The sequence below is a fragment of the Equus quagga genome, chromosome 17, assembly GCF_021613505.1.
Source record: "Equus quagga isolate Etosha38 chromosome 17, UCLA_HA_Equagga_1.0, whole genome shotgun sequence".
Classification (NCBI taxonomy): domain Eukaryota; kingdom Metazoa; phylum Chordata; class Mammalia; order Perissodactyla; family Equidae; genus Equus; species Equus quagga.
Genome location: NC_060283.1, coordinates 26,428,092 through 26,452,681, shown reverse-complemented (window position 1 = coordinate 26,452,681; position 24,590 = coordinate 26,428,092). Strand labels below are relative to the sequence as shown.

The 24,590-nt window shown below is 39.6% G+C and overlaps 1 protein-coding gene across 16 annotated transcripts in view; it reads left to right on the top strand.

Annotated features, from left to right (window-relative positions):
- Window positions 1-24,590, top strand: part of PHF21A (PHD finger protein 21A) — a 171,327-nt gene that overhangs the window by 19,459 nt on the left and 127,278 nt on the right. For 7 of the 16 annotated variants that reach the window (XR_006885711.1, XM_046642870.1, XM_046642865.1 and 4 more), the window contains exons 2-5: window positions 7,726-7,766; window positions 14,981-15,123; window positions 20,003-20,035; window positions 22,337-22,423. Coding sequence is in view for 15 of the 16 variants with exons in the window: in XM_046642870.1 (XP_046498826.1) it covers window positions 15,070-15,123; window positions 20,003-20,035; window positions 22,337-22,423 (174 nt within the window). In the remaining variant the exon portion in view is untranslated. Of the gene's footprint in view, window positions 1-3,880; window positions 6,017-6,060; window positions 6,521-7,725; window positions 7,767-9,170; window positions 9,232-14,959; window positions 15,124-20,002; window positions 20,036-22,336; window positions 22,424-24,590 lie in introns of those variants that run through there. The other 9 variants (XM_046642871.1, XM_046642869.1, XM_046642868.1 and 6 more) reach the window with 6 other exon arrangements.

Here is a 24,590-nt window from a genome sequence, read left to right as displayed (position 1 = left end):
TTTTGAAGAAATGTGACTGTTTGGGACCATTTTTAGTTTTCAGGCCTTAAATCAGGTTCTTTTTTATTTGTGTTGTGGAGCTGAACCTGTGCAGTCTGAGAGAAAAGATTCTCATTTTCTTTTGGTGACAGAAATGCCGAAAATCTCAATTTCTCTTTCTTTTTTAAAAAATGGATTGTTGCCAAAGCCTTTTAATTGAAATAGGTGTTAATTCCTTTAGTCTTTGCATGCCGCTTTGCGGTAAACCTAGGCTTTCTCCTCTCTCCTTCGGTAAGGCCTACTCCTAGTTTTCAAGGCCTGCAGCAAAGCCTTGCATTTCTTAAGCCCCTTCAAGTGAAAGAACATCGTTCCGTTTGTGTTGGGGGGTGTGTGTGTGTGTGTCTGTCTCACTAATTTTTCTACAGCCTGGAAGGCACCTGCTCCTCTTCCAGCCCGGTGTGCACCGCGGTGCAGTGTTGAGAAGTGAGGCAGAGTGGAGCACAATAAGGTGCCATAATTTTAGTTAGGGAGTTTTGGTCATCCTGGTGGCCTGGGCGCGTTATCCGTTTGTCTGAGGTCCTCTGGGGTCGTTCCTGGCTGTCAGTGCAGCAGGAGTTTTCTTCTGTCTTCTAGAAGCAGGCGTGGTAGTGCACTTAGGGCTCTATCGGCAGGAGTTTGCGTTTTGTTTTGTGTGTGCGTGTGTTTCTTTGGACAAGCTGCTGGCTACCGTCAGGTTTACTGTGCCCTAATTTTAAAAAACTTGGTTGTTCTAGTCCTGGTGAATTTTTGTGTGAGGTATTTTATCTCCAGCAATTCACTGCTTTCTTCTGTGCGTGTTGATGCTTTTTTATAAAATTTGCTTAGTGTGTTAACTGTTCTTTCAGCTTACCTTTTTCTTGTGTATTTTTTTAATCAGGTGTTTACCAGTGACCTTCCTTAGTGACTTTTAGTTCAATTATCTTTGTGCTTTAGAGACGGAGGAATTTGGGCCTATTATCCCATTTCTGAGAGAACAGCTCCCAGTAGTTGCAGTTAGTGCAGTTGGAAGGGTTTTCGCAGATGCAGAGCTGGGCATTGCTCCTCCTCCGTGGTGCTAATGGCTTCCACCCCGAACTCCCCTTAGTGGTGACAGCAGGCGTTCGTAAATCCCCGTGCACCAGGATCAACCCCAGCACTCCCGTAATGCCGTACGCTTACCCGGCTTGGTTATTGTTGTTGATGGCAAGAGTTTTGGTCCTGCAGTTAACTGATTATTAAGATAAGAGTTTGAGTTGTCTTGGGATATGGGGTGATTTACTAAGTCTGATCTGTAATTAAGAAGTTTACGTTATGATGATTAGACTCAGAAAACATTTATAGCTTTGTGAGCTGTGGAAGCTTGTGAATAAGGATTTTTGTACTTTGTAGCACGATGAAGCAATATTTCTTCTTTCCATTTATTTGTCCTAATACATCTCAACTACAGAATAAATGATTTTACAAGTTTTTGTACATATTGTAAGAGGACTTAGTAAAGAAATTTTATTTGTAAGCCTTCCCCAAATTGCTCTCTGGCTCTTAAATCTTTTATCTGCTAATGTTGCTCATGTTTTTCAAGCATATAGAAGCTGATAATGTACACTGTCTTAGAGCGTGGACATTGCAAGCACAGGTCAAGTATTAGATAGTCAGTGTTTACTACGCCCATGTTGAATTGTGGACTTCTGTTATGTTCCCTTCTTTATGTGCAGTCTCATGGAAGGATTTCTGGATTGAGAGCTGTTAATCTGAGTCTTAGGCTGGGCTTTGCCTCTTACTGTCCTTGTAGCTTTGGCTGGTCGTCTAGACTTCTTGGACCTCTGTTCCTGTGTGAAATGAAGGCATGGATGCGGTACCCTCCGGTGTCCCATCTAGCTTTTGGCTATTTGAGGGCTTACTGTCCTAGGTACTGAGGAGATAGAGGACTGTTAGGCGGTGGGTCCTAATCATGGCTACCCGTCAGAATCTTCTGGGGGAACTTTTAAAGAAATAGAGACATCTGGGCTCCAAATCAGACATAATGAATTCAGAATCTCTAAGGGTAGGGCCTGTGAATCTGTATTTTTTTGAAATTTTAGAGTTACCCTGATCTAGGTTTGAGAACTACTTGTATGAGGCATTACTCTACTCTATTTGTGTGTGTGTGTGTGTGTGTGTGTGTGTGTGTGTGTGTGTAGTGTGTTTAGGGAGATAAGACATGTAAGTTACAGCGTGAGACTCTCTGGTTAAATTCTAAGATGAATGAGAGAGATGATAAATACTCCGAGATTCAAAGACAGGAGAACTGGGTGCTGGGATGGTTAGGGAGGGTCTCCATGAATCAGTGAGTCTTTCTCTGGACCCGAAAACTCCGTGAGATTTGGATGGGCAGAGAGAAGTACAAGGGTGTTCTTGGCAGAAGAAACAGCACCCTCAGAGTAAAAGTTTGGGGAGGAACACTGTCGGATGACAGTTTTAGTCTTTATGTTAATATTCTACTCTTGCAGCTACTGTAGATTTGCTAAACATTCTGAGGGAGTGATCCATGAAGATGTTTGATGGAAGAGAGTGTTCCAGCCAGAGGGAGAAGCAAGTAGAGGAGCGTGAGCAGGGAACTGGTTTGGAGTTTCTGATACACAGACAGGAGGCCAGTGTGGATGGAGCAGATTGAGCAATGGGGAGAGGGGAGAAGATGAGGTCTGAGCGTAGCCGAGGCCCAGATCCCGCAGAGCCTCGCGGGCTGTCGTAAAGGACTGTGACTCTTTCTCTATGATGGGAAACACTGGAGGATTTTAAGCAGAGGAGTAACCAGATCTGTCTTGGATTTTGAAAAGGTCACAGTGGGCGCTGAGAGAATCGATTGTAGCGGGGCGAAGATGGAAGTGGGCAGGCCAGTTAGGAGGATATGGCAATGATCAAGGTGAAAGATGACAGTGACTTGGACCAAGGAGGTGGCAGTGGCATTGAGACAAGTGGCCAAAGTTTGTATATCTGGAAGGTAGAGGCAAGGTGGTTAGCTGTTGGATTGGATGTAGGTTGTGGACAAAAGAGGAGTCTGTGATGACTTTGAGGTTTTGGCCCGAAGGGATGGAGTTGCCATTTATTGAGATGGGGATGACTGAGCAGGAGGGTGAGGGATAGGTAGTCAAGAGTTTAGTTTTGGATTTGTTGAGCTTGAGAAACGTATTTGACAAGTGTCGAGTGGGCAGCTGGGTGTATGAGTTTGGAATTCAGGGGAACGGTCTGGGCTGGCAATAAAAATTTGGGAGTCACCAGTGTGCAGATCGTTTTATGGCCCTGAGACTAGGCGAGATTACCTAACGGAAAGAGTTCCAGGAACTGAGCCATGGGGCAGTTCAACATTTTGAGGTTTTGAGAGATGAGAAGGAACCAGCAAAAGAAACCCAGAAGAGAGATTAGGAGGAAAATCAAGAGGAGGCGGTGTTCTAGAAGTCAGGAGAAGAAAGGGTTTCAAGAAGGAAGGAATGATCAACTGAGTCAAATAATACTGATGGAGCAAGGAAGCCAGGGCTGCGACTTTACTGTTAGATGTAGCAACAGGGAGGTAATTGGTGACCCTACCAAGAAGGGGAGGGGGCAAAAGCCCTGAGGGAGCTGGTTCAGTAGAGAATGAGAGGAGAGGAAGCTAGAGACTGAGTGTGGGTAACTCTTTCAGGGAGTTGTGCTGTAAATGGGAGTATAGACATGGGACAATAACTAGAGAAGAATATGGAGTCAAGAGAGGTGCTTTTTCTTCAGACAGAAGAAACAAAATGATCCAGTAATGAGGGGAAAGTGGATGCTTCTTGAGAATGAGGGAAGAAGTGCTAGGGGGATGTCCATGAGAGGGTGGGATTAGGAGGGATGGGGGCAAGAAGAGTAATTACGATATTAGGGCCTAAAGGACTAAATCTCATTAAGCAGGATTCTGCTTTTTCTTCTGAGCACTTATTTGCATTTAAATTTATTTCAAACTTATTATGCTTTCTGTTAGAAGTTAGGAAGGGCAGATAAAAAGCAGTAAAACTTATTGTATATAAAATTAGTGTATCAGCTTGGTGTAGTAGAAGAGATTGAATCTCTGCGTAAGGTGACATTTTAAAGTGTCTTTGAATGACAATTATCTGTGCTATTCTAGTCCCTTATCAAAATTTATGATTGAGCACAGACTATAAACTTAATCGTTCGAAATTTGTAGTGGGATGAATTTTAGCCTAATTTAAAACATGATCTAGTGTTACACTTTTCCTCTGCAAAATTTGTTTATTGTTTAATATACATTCTTCATATACAAAGGTTTTAGCTGTTTTATAGAGGTGCTTAAGAAGTAGTTATTAATCACCTTTGATTTATTGATGGTATTTTAAATTTTACAACCATATCAGAAATCTGAATGATTCATTTCTTTCCCAGCTCTAATTAAAGCAGCTACCTGTGAAGTTCTGGAGAGGTGAACGACCTTCAGTTTGCAAAAAATTGTGTGAAGTTATGTTAGCAAGAGACTATTCATCTCTAAAAGCAAAAATAATTTTATTTACTCCAACTTCTGTGTTCTGAATGTATTTTTTTTCAAGGACAAATCTATATTTTAAAAATTTAAGCAAATACGGTTAAAATTTTGAGCTACCTTAGCTACAAGTGTGAAATGTATGTGAGAAACAAATTAAGTACTTTCAGTCAGCTTAACATGAGGAAATCAAAGTTAAGTCAGATTTAAATACGTGTTTTGCATATGGATAGTGTAAAAAGTACAAATTTATGTATAAATCTTTTTTGCTGCTAACTCATTCTTATTAAATTATAGAAATAAAATATTTGCTTTTCTTTTTTATCAGTTTGCAAATGGACAGTCAGTTTCTAAATCATGTCTCCAGAAGAAACACTTTGATAGTTCTGATGCACAGTTTAAGAATCACTAGTCTAAAAATAACTTACTCTTTTTGGGTATCTGAACCTCTTTGCGACTCTTAGTAGAGCTGTGGGTCCTCTTCCCAGAGCTCCCCTACTTAGAGGATTTAGCCGGTGGTCTCATGGCGTTGGCAGACGCGTCTGAAGCCCAGTCACGGGGGGCCCTTGGGCCTAAAGGGTCTCAGGTGTTAAAACCTGCGCTGGTTGGCTTCTTTCTGTGATTTTTCTTTATACTTTCTATGCAGACTTTTCCAAAAATATTTGGCCGGTATTTATGGTAGTTTGTTTCTTAGGAGAGTAACTGCTGCAGCTGGTTGAGAGGAAGTGAGGTCTGGTGGAAAGGCAGCTCAGGCAGAGGAGTCTCGGGAGGGTCTCTGAGCTTTCCTCCAGCGTCACCCCCAGCTGGCCGTGTGACCTTCCGGGAGGTCACCTAACCTCTCAGGCTTCGATTTGCTGTGTGATTTCTGCAGTCCCTGCAAGCGGTTTTATGATATCGTGGTTCAATGATATCATGGTAAAATTCTTTATCACTTTGGGGTTGGCTCTGATACTGATGTTTGGGGAAAATGCCCTGGAGTTAAGGTATATGTTCATTGTGCCTTTTTACTGATTTTGATTTTTCGGAAGAGTTTCTGTGTCTCTCCTTTCTCAAATGCTGTATAAGTAAAAGTTAAAGTCCCAGCCCTGTGCTGATCACTTTGAGTTTCAACATATTTTGTTTATTCTGGGTATAAGCCGTTGTTATTATATGTGTTGCAATTATCATCTCCAGTTCTGTGGCTTGCTTTTTCATTCTCTTAATGGTGTTTTTTTTTTTTTGATGAACAGAAGTTCTTAATTTTAATTTAGTCTAATTTATCTTTTCTTTTTCATTATATTTTAAAATGGTAATATTTTACTGACTAATCAACAGTTTTTATCCAAAGTCATTCATTTAACAAATAATGCTTTGGGAGATCGATGCGTAAGAAATTATCCCCAGGCTGAAAGAGCTCACAAGAAATGCCTAATAAGGAAAAGCAGCCTGCAACAGCGATTCAGGGTCGACTCAGTGAACCCGTTTACTTCACCGATATTTACTGAGCACTTACTTTGGGCCTGGTACAGTTTTGAGTGGTACGAAGCCCTGCAGGTATCTATAATCTTAAGAATCCACTTTTTAAATTTGAAATATGATTGACGTATCACATTGTATTCGTTTTAGGTGTACAACACAATGATTTGATATTTGAATGTAATGTGAAATGACTACCGCAGTAAGTTTAGTTAGCATCCGTCACCACACATAGTTATAAAATTTTTTCCATGTGAGAATCCATTTTTTAATAATGCCATCGTTCTACGGATTTTTGCATGATTTTTCTTTTGGTTGGAAGTCATTCCAATCTTGGTGATTAAAATTGCCATTTGTATGGATCGAGAACTTTAAAAAGTGCTGCTAAAGGAAATGAATGTTAACTGCATGTATTGGGGCCTTTTTAGACTATTTGACTGTGTTTCGTATGACTGCACTTGATTAAATAAAGATTTATAATCGTGAAGATTTTTTGAGCTATCCTTTGAGGACATGAGAACGCTGTTGAGTGACGTCAGTCAACAGACGTGCTATGTTTAAAGCATAAGGAAGATGAGCATGGTATGTGGAGTTTAAAAATTTAATACTCAAATATTAGGGGAAAAGTTTTTTTTTTTTTTTAAAGATTAGCATCTGAGCTAACAACTGTTGCCAATCTTTTTTTAAAAATTAAAAAAAAAAATTTTTTTCTTGCTTTTTTTCTCCCCAAATCCGCCCAGTACGTAGTTGTGTATTCTAGTTGTGGGTCCTTGTAGTTGTGGCATGTGGGACGCCGCCTCAGCGTGGCCTGATGAGCAGTGCCCTGTCCTCGCCCAGGATCTGAACAGTGAAACCCTGGGCTACCGAAGCAGAGCGTGCGCGAACCTAACCTTGGCCACGGGGCGGGCCCCAGGGGAAAAGTTTTGGTTTTTGTTTCTCAATTTTTTTTAGACCTTACTACATTTATTTTTTTATTTTTTATTATTTTATTGAGGCCACATTGGTTTATAACATTGTGTAAATTTCATGGTTTTTTAAAACTAAAAAAGAAGTTTAGGGCAGGAAGAGTTACAGATAAACAGGATAGTCTGACTTGACTTTTCTGACCTTGAAGTCAACTTAAAGGAGTTTAATCTTAAAAAACACAGTTGATAAAAGCGTCACTGAGCATTGGATTGGGATCCCAGAAGCTTGGTTTTCTTTCTGGCGCTGTCACTGAGGAAATATGTGGCTTAGGGAGCCACTTCTGTGTCATGCGGTTTACAGTGAAAAGTGGTGAGACTTCAAGAATGTGAATGAAAAGTTTAATTAAAATTATGACTATACATATAAAATGCTGTAACTTTTAGGGCCTTATATAAATCCATTTCAAGATAAATAGGAAATAGGCCCTTTTAAGTAGGCCAAACTTAGGGCCAATAATGTTAGCTTAATTTGCTAATATAAGGCAACAAACAGTGAAGCTCGTTTGTTGGGGGTGAGGGTTACTTCGATGAGGAGCATTTCATTTCTGTCTGTCTCTTCGGAAGGGGAAACCATTGACTACTTATTTTTCCTTATCTTGAAAGAACTGGAAATTACAGATTTAACTGCTCCTGAGTTCTTTCCTTGTGTAAAAAGTACCTCTCTCTTCCTTTTTTTCTTTTGGGTTTTAAAACTTTGGAGATTTGTTGTTTTGGTTTTTTCTTCTTAAAGTCAGATAGAAATCTTGAAGCTTTCAGCTTGTGGTGCCATGTGGTAAATCCGTGTCTGTCAGCTAATTCCCTTTTCCCCTTCCTCTGTTGTAGGGAGCAAGAGAGCTGAAGGAGAGCTAGTCTCCCCAAAATTGGTAAGTACTTTGGCCAGGTGGGCACAGTGTGCCTCGTGCTAGTTGGATAATAATTTAAATGTTCGGTAATTTTTTTTTTTGAAAGCTCCTTCCCAGAAATAAGGCTTTGCTGTTTGCACCGAGTGAAAGTGAATTTGTGTCTAATTTCACATAGCTGTATCTCAAATGCATTTGTGTTTCTAATAATACTGCTAGGCTTGCACGTTCCTGCATTCGATAACCTGTTAAAATGTGAAGGTCCCCGTTGCCAAAAATGTCCTTAATGCAGTGGTCAGGGCTGAAAATTCGAAAGTCAGTAAATTCAAAAGTTAAGGTTTCCATTGTGCTTTGTATTGCTTAATATGCTGTTGAATTTGATGGCCTTAGTATATATGCAAAACGGCTAGGCTAATGTAACTGTGGGAACCTTGACTTTGAAATTTGGGACTCTTAAGCATTTATGTTCTTAAATTTAATGTTGGACTGGCTTCATGTCTGATAAGTTGCGTTTTTAGTGTGTGTTGTTTCATATAATTCCTAAACAGGAAAGAATAAAAAGAGAGAGAGGTGTAGCATCGTGGGGTATCTAGGCAAACACATTTTTTCCTGGTATCTACTTTAATAATCTACTTGAGCAGCTTCTAAATCATCACACTTAATCACTTCTTCAAATGTCTAATTCAAGATCACAGATTGCACAGGGCAGTCTGGTGACTAAGGATCAAACAAATACTAACCTTATTTGGAGAGCATGTAATATGATACGAATTAAACTCAAATAAGATAGCTGGGCTAGGGTGGTGCCCTAATCAAGGCTGCCTCTTTTTGTTTTTGTTCTTGTTTTTAGTTCTCTCTCTCCGACGGTCATTAACTTAGTGGGTGGAGGAGATCTTTGGTTAAGGCTGCTTTTTGGTAACTTATGGTCCTTGAGCTTACCTTTCAGGGTTTGGACTTCTGAACATGAAAGGGCGGCTTTTGACCCAGTTAACCTTGCATTTTACTACGTTTTTATTCTCCTCGCCTTTCACGGACCTTTTTAAATAAATAATCAAGACCCTATAGCCCTTTCCTTTGAGATGTGATAGAGTCATAGAATCTTAGAGAAGGGACCTGAAGTGTCTTCTCTTCCAGCTATTTACCCGCTGTGGCCATTTCTTCTCCTGTATCCCTGACAGATTGTTCTTCGGGTACATATCGAATCCTACATTTTAGGAGTCCAGCTCATTATTTTCTATACTGTATTCTGAGGAACTCTGCTTCCACAGAAATGGATAAATATTATTGAGGTGTGGCGGGGGTGGGAAAAATGTTCTGTGCTCAAATAATTTGGGAAAAGCTGCGTTAAACAAAGTTAAACAGGTTTCTTTACTGCAGGACTTCTCAGAACCTTTAATATGCTAATATGCATTGTGAATCTCCAAGAGGGGGATATGGTATGCAGCATTCTTGAATACTTCTAATGACAGGGAGCCCACTACCTCATAAGGTAACCCATTCCTTTTTTGTACAGCTCCAATCCTTAGCTCTTCCTTAAATTGATCTGAAATCTCTCTCTCATCGCTTCCACTTCTATTAAATACTTACTGGTTATGCCAAGACCACCACACCTTCTTGTGTTATTCTTTGTGGAGTAAAATATATAAGATTCTGGCCAGGCTTGCCAGGACTACATTTTTATCATTAAACAGACTTCTAGTAATTGTGGCATCCAGTTCTACAATCTCGGCCTCCTTGCCACTGTGCTCTTACTGCTCTCCAGCCTCCTTCATTTTGAATTTCTGTGAGTTTTAAAATTTACTTCAGTGTTCTTGTTGTTGGGTATAGTTGGGATGCCTTTAGTAGACATGCTTGACTTCTGTAAAGAAAGGTGAGAAATAGAAGAACGTGGGTGTGCCGGCGAGGCCTGGGTCCGGTAGGCTGAGGTGGAAACTACATTAGGATGAACGCGGGCCAGGGGAGAGGTGTGGGCCAGTGCAGCAGGCCTGTGATGGGGAGGGTGCTTGGGGCACCCTGGCTTGACCCGGAATGTCACACCCTTGTGCTGCAGGGAGATGGCCTGTGTAGGCGTTCTTTATGTTTCAGTTAAATGAAGACCTGGCCCCTCCACCCCAATAAAGAAAATGGAGAAAGGAAAGATACGTATTTTATTTTATTTTATTTATTTTTTTTTTTTAAAGATTTTGTTTTTTCCTTTTTTTCCCCAAAGCCCCCAGGTACATACTTGTACATTCTTTGTTGTGGGTCCTTCTAGTTGTGGGATGTGGGACGCTGCCTCAGCGTGGTTTGAAGAGCAGTGCCATGTCTGCGCCCAGGATTCAAACCAATGAAACACTGGGCCGCCTGCAGCAGAGCGTGTGAATTTAACCACTTGGCCACGGGGCCAGCCCCAGAAAGATATGTATTTTAAACTCAAACATTTTCAGACATTCAGATATCATAAATCTGATTGTGTGCGTGTGTATATATATACACACATAAATAGACACACACACACATATATAAATGAATGGTTAGGAAACATCAGTCTCTCTAGCTGAGGTGATTTTTGTCAGCAGCTCTAATATCAGGATCTGAGCGTAGGAACCTTGCCAGCTTCAGAGGACGGCCTCTAAAATCAGGACCGCCAAGCTCTTTGTGTAGCGGCATTTTCTGTTGACCTGTGGAGCGTCACCAAAGAAATACCACCATTAAAATAAGAAAATGAGTATTATATTGTTTTTTTATGTCATTTTTATTGATTGATGTTAGTGTTAGTTTTCAATAAGGACTATTAAAGTAATTTTACTATTTTTAGCATTTGTGATCATTCTTAGCACTATTAGTTAAAAGTTAAAGACACTATTTTATCTCTTAGCATGTGAGATACATATTAAGAAATAAGTATTTTGCGCAAATTAAAACCTGATATTTTAGTATTAGGCGTTGCTGAGTAAGGATCCACAGATCTCTCAAGACTTTCCACTTTTCGTACAGCCATCCATCGCCTAACGACGGGACACATTCTGAGAAATGCCTCATCAGGCCATTTCCTTGTGCGAACATCACGGAGTGCACTCACACAGACCTCGGTGGTGCGGCCCACCACGCACCTGGGCTGTAAGGTGCTCATCTTTTGGGGGCACCGTTGTGTATGTGGTCCATTGTTGACCGAAACTTCGTTTTGCGGTGCGTGACTGTATTTAAAACAATTTGGTAAACCTATTCAGAACACTGCTCTGAGAATATAGGTCAAGGGTCGGGTCTTACAGCAAGCAACATGCAGTCTAGAGAACAGGGAGCAGGCCCTTCTCAGGGATTCAGCCTGGGGCACAGTGCGTTACAGACTTCTTGTCTGGTAGAGAAACTTGGTTGACAAGTTGAGTTTTGATTGGAGCAAGGTTTCTATCAATTCAGGAACAGAGCAGTGTTTCTTAGCAGTAAACTGAGAATTATAGCATTAACTACTTATTAGAATCATAATGAAAGACTTGGGGTCACATACCTCCAAGCAGAACTATGCTCAGAGGAATAGTTACAAGCCCCTTTCTTAGAGAATTTGAAAATAAAGCCTGCAGTCTTCTCAGCAATATACTGTGTTGAGAAGTTGATTAAAAAGACTGTGTGGGGCCAGCCTGGTGGCATAGTGGTTAAGTTGGCACACTCTGCTTCAGCGGCCCACGATTCACAGGTTTGAATCCCACACGTGGACCTAGCACCACACTGTGGCAGCATCCCACATGAAATAGAGGAAGATTGGCACAGATGTTAGCTCAGGGCCAGTCTTCCTCACAGAAAAAGGAAAAAAAAAGGTAATGTGTATGAGTAAAAGTTAAGTATGTTAAGAATGGCATAGAACTTTACAGTTTACAAAGGGCTTTTCATGTAACTTTACCTTATTTAAAGCTCATCACAGTTTTATGAAGTAGGTGATATTGTTGCCATTTTCCTGATTTAGAGGCAAACAAACAAACAAATTAAAAAATCCTGAGGCTGAGGGTGGTTGCACAGCGAGTAAGTGGAATCAGGTTTTTTCATTTTTTTGGAAAGAGTGAATGTTCTGTCCAGACATCCCAGCTGCCTTTTTTAGTGGGATTTGATGATTATTTTTGTTTGGTCGCTTTGTGGAGTTCTTATTTGTTTACGTTTTGGGTTTTCTTTAATTTGAAGGCGAGAGGCCATTAGGTGTCCTGGTGGTTTGACACGTACAGTTTTGATGAAAATGTTGGTATTTTGTGCTAGGCCGTTGCCCTCCCTGATGGTAGTATCTAGAGCCGTTGGGGGGCGGAGGGCACTGTAAATTCAGTAAACGTTTCTGTGACAGTTTTGTGAGTCTGTTTATATTTACCTGCAGCAACCGCTTTGTTGTTGGTCAGAATACGGTAAATTTCCTTTTTACAAATGTAGCAGGTAATACCTTCATTATGGTGCTGTAAACTGCCCCCAAACCGCCTTCGCGTAACGGCTGCATGAGTTGTCTAAGCCCCCAAAATATTTTTTAAAAGAATTCAGTGTGTGCTTGCCTTGTCTTTGTAAGCTGTAAATACGTGCGTATGTTGTTCCTTTAGGCGGAGGCCAACCTCTTAACATTGCCGTTCAGAAAGAGGCCTTTTTGAAGGAGGATGTCAGGTGAATCTTCCAGTCCTTCCTAAGTTTTTCTGTAGCAGGTCACTCCCTTTTTTAACCCTTCAGTTTTATTTCTAAGTAAAATGAGTAACTGGCACTTGCAGTCCTTGCCAGATCCCGTTGTGCTCCTGTGTGTGTCTCTGATGAGCAGACAGCGGTCTGCGGAGCGCGGTCCAGCTGTCGGCCCTCCTCAGCGTGCGCCTGAGGCTCTGACATCTGGAGTCTCCAGGTTAAACGCGGGGTTTCTTGGGCGTTTCTTGAACGTTCTGTTTCCTCAGTGTAAGATTTCCTTTTGCGTTATCTAGCAATCCTCAGGTTTTTCTTCTTTAAAAACAAGTGCATGTTTTCTCTGGAAAATTTTGAAAATATTGATACTCTGAAAAGAAGAAAGTAAATAACCGTTCGTGCTGCCGCCCAGATATAACCAACAGCAGATCATGAGTGTGCCCCTGACCCAGACTCCAGCCCGCTCACGGTGCGCTGATTTTTACAAATCTGCTCAGTTTGACAGACTAAACTTACCTTCTTAAGATTCACGTTTCTGTGACGCGATTAAAGATGGGTGTTTTCCATGTTTGTTGGTCATTCTTATTTCTTCTTCTGTGAATTGCCTTTTCATAGTTGAAGTTAATGAGCGCACTCTATAAATCATGGTCACTCTCTGTTGTGTATATTGTAGATTCTCTGTGTTCATAACCTGCTGTTTGTTTCCAGAGTTTATATGATTTGAGTTGCACTACGATGGTGTACGTTACTACCAGTAAAATAAAATGTGGCCTTTCTGTTGTTGAAAATACCCCTTTAACTTCAAGGTGATTCTTAATTTGACAGAAATTGTAAGGAATCATTTTTGGATGCATTTTCTGATAGAACTTTGCAAAAGTTCGAACTAATTCAAGTAATGTCTTCAGGAAGAACTCGAGTACTTAAGTCAAGAATTTGAGTAGGGAGATTAGTATTTAAAATTAAAGTGACTGTGTAGTTTTAATGTTTGCTTTTGTATGTAGAGTAAACGTACATAGCAACAAAACCTTGGTCTAAGTTAGTAGCTTGACGATTCTGATATTTATTTCTTTATTATAGTTCCAGAGGTGCTCTAAGATAATAACAAGCTGGAAAACCCAGATTTGTTCATCAACATAGGTTTCCTTTTCCAAATTATCTCCCCGAAACGTACCGTCTTTATGAAGTTTTTTGGTTGACAGTATCATTGTACAGTAATTCTTTCCTAGCCCCCACAAATGTAAGTTTGAAGGAGTTTTACACTTATGAAATTTACTGTATTTTAGGTTAGCGCATTTGATATTACATAACATAGTATACGAGCCCTCAGGGAGAGATCGCCAGTGATGTTTTAAGCCTAGCGAGATTATACAAATAAAACGAAAGCTAATATTCACAAGAATAGATTCTGTGGTTAATGATTCCATTGTAAGTCTATAAAATCAGGTTTTAAAGAAGTTTTAAGAAAACTTAGGTTGAATATGGACTTTATCCATAGATAAATCATTTTTGGGAAATGTAAAGATTATGAATCTCATTGAATTGGTTTAAGAAATAGTGGTTCTTCTAGCTTCCTGAGTATTCCTTTCCTCAATTTGTAAGAATACTGAAAAGCTTCTCTAACTACAAGTTTTGTAGGTACAAAGAAGAAAAGAGAAAGAAGTAACTTTAAATTTATTCAGGCAAAAGCAAACTTTTGCTTTGGGAGGGTACCTAAAATCATGTTGAAGCCTGCATTCAAGAAAAAAGAAAAAAATTTCAAAGAGAAATTAGCCATTGAGTTAATTTAAGTGATTAGAATTTAATGCTGAGCGGAGCAGACTGGGAAGCTGCACGTTCGCACCTAGACTTGGCGTATCTCTGTGCGCTTACACACAGGAGGGAGAGGCCTGCAGGCTGGGAGGAGACGGCGTCCATCGCAAAGCTGGCAGACGCCTGGCCCTTGGCTAGAGCGCCTCATCTATTGTGCACGATCGATGTATTTTTTAATATCCTGGTCGTAACTTTGTGGAAAGTGCAGTTACGTTGCATTGTATTTGTGTGAAGTATTAATTTGTTAACGGTAAACTTTAAGTTACACCAGGATTTTCCCGTTTGGAGTTTATTTTTTAAATAGAGTAAAAGTTCAACCCAATGAAAATACTCTGGCCTTCTTTGACCTCTGAGAGACCCTGAACTCTCCCATTCACTCGGTGTGATGTTTAAAAATGTATGGCCCTGTCAGTACGCGTCTCTTCTGAGCACAGCGTGTCCTGGGGGTTGCAGCCTCGTCCTCCTCTGGGGCGGAGGTGGTCTCGTTCCACTCTGCGTCCTCACAATGTAGGATGGACCGTGGTGCTGAGGACGTAGTAGGTGCTTAGACGTTTTCACAACCAGATTAAACGCTTTTTTCCCCCATTTCTTACTTATTTCAAGTGTTCTATAGCAGAGTGCTCAAAGAATAAAACCCAGAAAGTTTTGGTACCAATTCAGTACGAAACTATTCATTTCGGGAAGAAATCGGTTTGGGCAATTTCTTGCATTGTGTTAGAGAATCAAATGTTTTTCAACTACTATGATTTATTTTATTTAACATGAATATTTCCTTTATGCCCAACATAATGATGCAGCACGTTTTGTGATCTCTACAGCGGCAGTGAGAAGAGGCATTTGTTAGTTTAAACGGAGGCTGAAGAAACTAGAGAATTAGCACACGAAGAGAAAGTGGAGAAGGTAGAGGATGGAGTTGCAGACTCTCCAGGAGGCTCTTAAAGTGGAAATTCAGGTTCACCAGGTACGTGGCGTTCTCGGCTTCTCCCGCACCGTGTTGTAAGGAATGGCTAAGAGTAGCAGAGAGGTCCGACTCTGATTTCAGTACAGCTTTCCTTGTCTTTCGGACAGTTGTCCAAGAGTCATGTCAGTTGCCTTTTATCACCTCTAAACAAACTCATTGATAATACTTTTAAGAACTTTAATAAAATATTCCTGACTTGCTTTCCAGAGAAAAGAATTGAAAATATTTTTTTCATATACTAAAGGTGTTAAAAAAAAACAACAACAAAAAGCACTTCCTTTTTTTCTGTTTTTTGGTTCATTTGAGGGACTTTGTTCATATGATTTAACTTAGGTATTTTAAATAACAAGGCATGTTTAACTTGACTACCATGTATACTGAAGTTTTTACTCATAACTCAGCTTTCGATTTTGACCTTGATTCCAATCTTCCATAAAGAAAATGTGATTGTCTTCATAGGTGTTTAAATTCCAAGTTTGACGATTCTTACATTTTATCTCAGCGACCTAGGTGGCTGAACAAACTTAAAATATATATATAAATAAAAATATTAATAATTATGTTAATAAAATATATATTAAATGTGTATATTTTATTTACTATAACTGTAACCAAGACAAAAAGCTCTCCTTCAATAACTCAATCATTAACATTTATTATGTAAACAGAATATCCCTGTTTTAGATCTCTTTTCTAGACGTTAGCTGAATGTGGTCCTGGGTTCAATCCCATGTACACACGCGCATGCACATATATAATCCTTGGTAATCAAAAGTGATCAGTTGATTACTTATGACTGTTCGGGGTGTGGGAGTAGAGAGGAGAAGGCAGCTATTTCTAAAGGTGTTTGTTCTTGGGTGCGGTTTGCCTTGGCTTATCTGAATAGTCTGAGGTAAGGTTAATTTCTAAAATTGTTGGAAGAACACCTTGGGCTTTTGCCGACTACTGAATTTGCAAGTTGCTTAGAATTAGGTGGAAGAGAACTTACAGGAAATCTTCAAAGGTATGCATATATAAAGGGCTGTGTACACACACACACATACACTTTTTACATTAAGTCTGTATATTCAGAAATCCCTGCTGCTGCTTTGGGTTTTGTTAAACTCTTGCTCAGCAATCGTCTTATACTTTGCTGTGTACAGACAGGCTTCTCTACATGAAGTGTGTTTTGTTTTTGTGACAGCGTTAAGAAATTTAATATGTAATAAGTTATGCACATTTTATTTTGTTTGGTCTTGCTTCTGGTACTAATTGAGGAGAATAAAAATCTTTTTACAAAAACAAGCTTGTCTCTTTCCAGGACAAAAGTATTTTAACATAGAGGTTTGTTAAATACCTGTTTGGCTGAATGGCAAATGACAAGAGTTAAATTCACGATTTGTTCAAAGCTGACATAATCATAGAATAAATTTCTGGGCAACAGTAAGTAATCAATCTGAAATTTGTATGGATCAAAGATAATTTAATGACGTTGTATGTAATTTTTGGAGCTATTCCTCCTCTCTAGAAGTTTTGAGGGGCCGGCCTTGTGGCCGAGTGGTTAAGTTCAAGCGCTCAGCTTCAGCAGCCTGGGGTTTCGCCACTTGGGATCCTGGGTGCGAGCATGGCAGCACTCATCGGGCCATGTTGAGGCGGCGTCCTGCATGCCATAACTAGAAGGACCCACAACTAAAATATACAACTATGCGCTGGGGGGATTTGGGGAGAAAAAGCAGGAAAAAAAAAAGATTGGCAACAGTTGTTAGCTCAGGTGCCAATCTGAAAGAAAAAAAAAAATTTTGAGATGGCAGTTAGCATTCTGCTTTCAGTTCATCCTCACAAGATATGACCAAGTCCCAAATAAGACTTTCTTGAAAGGCTCATGACCTGAATTGAACTAAGTTACTAAAAACTGAGTTCTTAAATATTATTTAGTTTTACATTTTTAATTCAAGCATACCAATTTTATGAAATTTATAAGTATGACAAAAATTATTTTGTTGTAAAATCTAATTTAAAATTTAAAATTACGTTTGTTGACTCAAAAGGGATATAATAGTCTTCCTAAAGTTATCCCAAACACTCTCTTAATATTCACATTGTCTGTTTCCCTATATGTTTAGCTATTTGTTTTCTTAGCATAAAATTAATAGCTTTTATATTCATCCTTAATTGTTACACAATATTTTGTGCAATAATAAACATTTATTTATATGTTGAGTGATAGTATTTTAACATATAAAGTATATAAGATTTTCACTCTAGTTACGTTTAGAGTACTTTCCTACTTTGAAAAAAAATTAAGTATTAACAGTAAATCCAAGTGATATGCCTATTTGTAAATCTGATTGGATATGTGGTAACCGACATGATCACTGGTCATGACAAGTTCACGGATGCCAGAAATGACACCAAAGTAGGCACTGGCTATTAGGCTGAGACCAAAAGCAGATCATACATTTGACTAAATATTGGGGCAGGAGCCACCCCTTCCTGCATTTCCTGTTAGGGAATGAAATTAGGGCTGCACTTGAGCTTACTGAATTGAAAGTGTGTTCTGAAACTACCTGGTATTGCTGTAATGGAAGTATATTTTCATTCTTTATGGACAGGGAGATGGTTAAGAAAGTAGTCATGTACATATTGTTGATGTTGAATGAATGTTTAAATAATAATGGCCTGTGATGAGCATCTCATCTTTTTTGAGAAAATGCCTTTTTGATTATTCTTATGCAGGTTTGATGGAAGCCATATTTAAACTTTCGGAACATTTGCTTTGCATGGAATAGAGAATAGTATAAAGTAGAAGTTAGCAAACTCCTTCCATAAAGGTCCAGATAGTAAAATATTTTATACTTTGTGAGTCATTTTATGGTCTGTGTCACAACTTTCGTGCTCCACTGCTATACAGACAAAGTGGCCATCGACAATATATAAATGCATGATTGTGAGTGTCTCAATAAAACTTTATTTGCAAAAAGAGGTGGTATGCCAGGTTTGCCTGTGGGCTCTAGTTTGCCAGCCCTTGGCATGAAGTTTAGCCTCATGAAAAATTGCTGTGTTCTTGCAATAGAAAGTAACTTACCTTTGATAACACAGTGTCAGCTTCAGTTCACTAGGGGTTTGGATGGTCTAATTAGGTTGTCCAGCTTGTCCTGTCCTGCCTCTGATTGTCTAGAATGTACCTTGACTGCTTATGGATAGAAAAATTGGTTTATTTATTTCCTCCAGAGGTGGAGACTTAATGTGGTTATCAGTCAGTTTTTAAATTCCAGTGGCGTGGAAGAAAACCTTTTTCATCTTTAAAAAGGCAACTTTAGTATAGTAGCCAACTCTGGTAACCAAATCCAAAGGAAAACCAAGGGCTATTTTCATTGAAGAGCGTGGCTGGCCTTTAGGCTGCGTTCGTAAAAATGTCTGTGTGTAAAACTTTGTGTTTAAATTTCATTGAGCTCCTGGACTGTTATTACTACTTTGTAGATGAAGTCTAGGATGTGGAAACGTTACCACTGTCGCCCATGAATCAAGTATAGTAGTGTCCACCCTGTGTGTTCGGAGGTCACGTGGTTGGCAGCCCCGGGTGTCCAGAATGTGTCTTAGCACCTGAAGGAAAGCTTTTAACCAACTAGAATAGATGTCAGAACTCACTCACCAAAGAGTATACATTTTACTTAAGGGGCATTTCTTAGGTTATTACGACCTCTTCGCTCGTCTTAGAATTAGTTCACTGAGCGTATCACACAGCAGATCAGAAGCAGCATATTTGAGCTGGGCTTCAGGGGCCGTCAGAGGGAGGCACAGTCATAGCAGGAAGATGTGCTCGCTGGCTGCTTGGCGTTAGGAGTAGACCGAAGAACTGAAATGCAGGCACAAGAACTGTTGAAGACATAGCGGTTTGGGGCCTTCACTGTCAGGAGCCCATTGTATTGTTTGTAGCATAGTGTAATAATTGTTGTAATCAGGTCTCTAAGCGTCATTGAAAGCTGACTTTTTTTCTATTTAAGAAGGGTGATAAGTATATATTTTAGAATGATTTTATTTTATGACTAAAAAATTTAAAAGTTCCTTGTCACCCAAAGAGAGGGACAGATTTTTCAAGTTACGTGAGAAATTCACTTGGGGACAGCTTATTCCTGGATCCTTGGAGGAATCAGCCTTCTGCTCTTCCTTCATCCTTCAAGTTCTCTGTCCCCGGTTGTCGTTACCTTTGGGCAGTGGTGCTGTTGGAAGTTGGGCTGGGTCAAATGAAATCTGTTTTTCCCCTTTTTCCTTGTTTGGGCTTGTTTCCCCTGGTGGAGGTCTGTCTTAGTGTTCTGGTGGTGCGCTCCTTCCCAGAGGGACTCAGGTCGGTAGAGTTGGCGTTATCGTTCCTCCGCTCCCTTGCTCTCAAGGACGGAACGTTGCTGCTCCATGGAGGGGACAGTGGCACCGTCCCGTCCGACACCAGGCTCCTCCTGTGGTGGGAACCAAACCAACAGACTTGCCGAATCTCTCCTTTGCTGTCTGCAAACAGGCCTGCTCTGTGTGGGGGCAGCTTCTCTCCAGGCCTTTTTTGGGACCCCAGACAATGACAACATTTTAAAGGGCTGTTTGGCTTTTAGGGCATCCAGCTTGTTTAAATTGCCTTTTAAAAGCTCCCCTCTCCATCTTGTGCTCTAGATTTTTTAAAAAGCAGGAGCTTTTTGTTTCAAACATAAGGGGGTAGTTTGATTTTTTTTTTTGTATTGAGGAATGTCTCATTAACCTTCTGTATGGATCACAGAAGCTTTCAATCTCTTCTGATTGTGGTGTTGCTCATTTTTTTGTGTGGACCTGAAAACTATATTTTGGGGGCCAAACCTGATTAGCCATAGTGAGTAATATGTAAGACTGATGGTTCTTTTTCTCTCTTTATTACCAGAAACTGGTTGCTCAAATGAAGCAGGATCCACAGGTAAAGTACCACTTTTGTTAATTTAATTTTTAAATTAAAATAATTTAAGATGAAGTGACCATAGAATACTAAAATAGACCAGTGCTTAAGTTTTAAAAACTATATCGTCTCTAACAGCAATTATTTTTAGCATGTTGGTCTTCATGTTTTAAGAGTCTAGAAAAAATCCAGTCATTCTCTTATAGCTGTCATTTCATCTTGGTTACTATTATTTTGCTTCTATATTAATTGCTTTAAGTATTTTGGGAAAAAAAATGAGAGTTAATACTCTTCATATAGCTTAAATTCCATTTCCATAAGCCCACTTATTCAAAATCAGAGTTTGTGAGGCTTTCTGTAGTCTCAAAATTATTGACCATGGCCCAGAACCATTCTTACTTTCTCATGGTTTATAATATAGAACTTTTAATTACTTAATCCCACTATGTTCAGGGTAACAATTCTAGAATAATCTTTTAAAAGCCTTTAAAAAATTTTTATTTTTGAAGCAGCCTTTAAAAAGGATTTAAAAGTACTTTATATAAAAATCCAGCAAATGTTACCTTTTTTAAAATCCTCATAGGAATTTTTGACTTCGGCATTTTACTCTTACTCCCTGAAGAGAAATCTTCCTAAAAAATGATCTTGTCTTAGATGATTATATTTATTGCTCAGGCAGTGTCTCTTGTAGTTCTTAGGCAGCGGGTCTTAGGTATGGAGAGCAGTTATCAGACTCTCTCAGGATTTCTCCCTTGCGTTTGTTTGCTCATAATCTGTTCACAGAACACCTAGACCTGTCGGTGGGCACTCAGATATATGTATATTTCTCCGCTTGTTAAACATACCATACATACCTTATTGTAAAGTTAAGTAAATTCTTAGATTGAAGAATAGTACTGAGGCAGATTGATGTTTGGAAGTGGGAAATAATCACTTCTACACATTTAGCCCCGAGTGCCCTAACTGTTGTGTTTTAACGCAATCCATTGATTCTGAGAGCTGACGTTGATAGCCCACGTTTAGCTCTGGTTTGACAGTCCAACTTCTTTGAGAAGCATCTCCATTTTTATTTATTTTAATATATTGTAATTTAAATTAGATTTAAGAAACCACGAAGCAGTAGAACTTAGATTCTCTTCTGTTTAATATGGTGACCTACATTATCGGCAACTGAAATATTATTAGAAAACTTCAGCATTTCTAATATAGCTGGTGGTCATGTAGGAGAGCAGTCTTAACTGGAAGAATCTGAGGGGGTAGTAAGTTGTTGGACAATTTTATGGGTGATCTCATTAGAGAGGCCTTATATCAAATACACTTATAAAAAAGACCGCTTGGGGGCCGGCCTGCTGGCGTAGCGGTTAGGTTCACGCCCTCTGCTTGGTGGCCTGGGGTTTGCCGATTCAGAACCCCAGTGCAGACCTATGCAGCGCTTACCGAGCCATGCTGTTAAAATAGAGGAAGATAGGCACAGATGTTATTTCAGGGCCAATCTTCTTAAAAAAAAAAAAAAAAAAGACCACATGAATTAAACATGAGAGGGAAAGACGTATGCCCAACGCTGGCAGAAGACCAGATAGGGTGAATTGAAAGAACTGCACGTGAAATGATGAAGAGAAAGTGGTCTCTCACTGGGGTGGGTTCACTGCCAGTAGGCTGCCCTACTACATTAAGCATTTGAAACTTCAATTTGGATCTTTTTCCCACTTGAGTAAAAGGCAAGCGTGCTCAGTGTATCTCATCTAAAATAGTCTTCTTTTTTGATTGCTAGAATTTTAGAACTGAGAAAATGCCCTGGTCGGCAGTGTGTTAATTTGGGTGATGTGGTGTTAAGGCAGTCACAGCACTGACAGCTTTTCAGATCTGGGCTAAAACAACAAATGGACTCTCCTAAGTAAGGAAGAGGGCAAGGAGAGAAAAACCTCTTGTCTTTGTTGATCAAGCCAACAAACATGCATTGTGTGCATACTTCGAACTTCAGTTTTTCTGCTTTTGTCTGATCAGTGGAGCTTTAGGTTTTTTGTCAACTAACATTTTCTGTAAAGAATAATATTTTAGTAGAAAAGAGTACTATTACCGTGCAAGATGCTAAACTCTGAAACTTCTTGTGATTTCCAACAATTGCAAAGAGCTGCCCGTGGTCTGGTGTTAGGAGCCCACGTTTAGGATCTGTGCGCGTTGGGTGGTGATAATGTGACTGCAGCTTAATGCATGACGAATTTGATTGGCCAAACGCATAAGGTTGCTTCAGCGTTTGTAATACAGTATGCATAAAGTCTTCTTGCTACTATTTTGTTAACAAATGAAATATCTTTCTCACAGATATTTTTTCTTTCCAATCAGAATGCTGATTTAAAGAAACAGCTTCATGAACTCCAAGCCAAAATCACAGCTTTGAGTGAGAAACAGGTAGGGGAAAGGGGGGAGGGCGTATTTTTAACATTGTGTTCTAAAGATATGCCTGCTCGAGGCTTCTAGGAGAACTGCTATTTTTCCTCATGTGTGAAAATCAGTGTGGGCAGCCAGACTCAGTTTTAAATTTGTTTGAGCTCTGTTTATCTATTTTTATTTTTGGTTGAAATCAGTCTGTAGAGTATCCCGTGGGTATATGTTACTGGCAGATAATCTGGAAGCACTGTGGCAGGCTGCTGCTGACTCTGTTAGTTAAACTCTGTAGTTCACCCATAGGGGACGGGAAAGAGGAGGGGAGTGGGGGTATGTGACAGAGAGTCTTGCGGCTGCTAGATGTGCCTTGTGCCCTGGTTTAAAGGCTTGAGCTGGCGTCTACCTTGCCGTGGAGAGAATGGATGTAAATAGATTGCTATAAATGTAGGTCTCCTGTTCTGATGGGTGTCGCACCCTTATGTTAATCTTTATTAGATATTGACCTACTACTCTGGGAAAACTTCGGTGGAAACTTGCGAGATTTATTCTATATAGGGCAAGAGAAGAGCATCTTGCTTCTTCCCCGAGGACATCTGGACAGTGTTCTTTGGAGTTTCTGTATAATGACCTCCACTTCACCAACTCAGGCAGCTCCTGCCACCAGGTGGAGTGTGACCATTGATGGAGCTATAAGTAAATGTCTGTGGTAATCTGACAAAGCGTTTGTTTTCTCGTTCCTTCCCCATCACTCTCCCCTCTGGTTAAAAGGAAGTTGTTTTCTATCTTGGGGTGAGTAAATGTGTGAACCAAAAGGAGAAGGTGATTTACAATTGATAGTTCAGGCTAGTGACGTCTTATTGAAGATTTTTGTCTAAATGGTTCTCGATAATTGATTTTTATGTTCCTTTTTAAACTTTTATTTAGCGAAATAATAGCAATGAGAGTAATTTATTCCTGGTGACTTCTGATTGTGTTTGTATTGCATTTTCATTTAACTAAGGGGAGAAATAAATTTTGAGAACTATGTGGAATAGATACGAGTCGTTAATGTTTCAGAATAGAATCTTTTCCAAGCTGAGTGCACAACTGCTACCCCCCTCATGTTCTTATGCTTCTCTGTTCCCCCATCTTGTCTTCTCCAGAGACAGGAGGTGTTTCAGATCCGGGAATCACCAAATTAAGATTGGGAGGAGGGGGCATGGTGGAGACAAATTTGTAAGGAAAAATATAAACAGAGTTTGTTAGCATGTATTTGGCTCTGAAAGTGATTCAGTTCTCTAAAGTCAAAATAATGTGCGTTAAAGCGTTCTAGCTTTAGAGTTCTTTTAGCTGAGCCTCCTTATAGTTTCAGGGTTAGTTTGACAAGATGCCAATGAATGAGTCACTTTTGCTGAAAAATTCACGTGTTCCAGCAGGGAAAGGAGGTGAGAACTGATTAGTGGAGTAGGGGGTGGGGGTTGCTGTCCCAGCGTTGAGGCAACCTAACACTCCATTTGGGGAAAATGGGGCAATTTAAAAAAAATTTGTTTGTTTGAAATTTTTCTGAGGACTAACGTAAAGATTTAGTTTATTTCTGTAACTTTTTATTTAATGTTTTTCTACTAAGGACCTCACTTAAGAGAACATTGCAGCCATTTGTGTTCAGTCAGACATTTCATCAAGTGGTAAGCTCCATCATGTGAACTGAGTTTGGATTTTAGAAACAAGAATTTTAAAAAAATGGGTCTAGCATCAGGAAAACCTTAGGTGTACAAAGTAAAGAGAACTAGAGTCAGAAACTGAATGTAATCTTGCAATTGAGTTTACCTAACTTAAAACCACCTTTTTGATAGAACAGAAAATTGATCATTTTTAGGTAGGATGGTACTGAAGGAAGCACTTTATGGAAAGTTCAGAAGGTGGTCCTTCCTCAGACTAATTTCCAGCGTGAAATATTGATGCCTACTTTAAAATAGTTTTATTTTAGAACAGAGTCCTGATGCTGAGTGCCCAGCTGTTTGTTTTTACTTCGCAAAGGATCCGCTTAGCCGCTGGCGAAACTTAGTTTAATAACTAAAATCTGAATTACCTTACTTACATGACTAATATTTTAATTTAACATTAATTTTCCTGGTTGTGAGGAAAATTTTAAATACAGAAAAGTGTAAGGAATGTCATTTTCCAGAATTAACAATTATTAACCCTTTGTCAT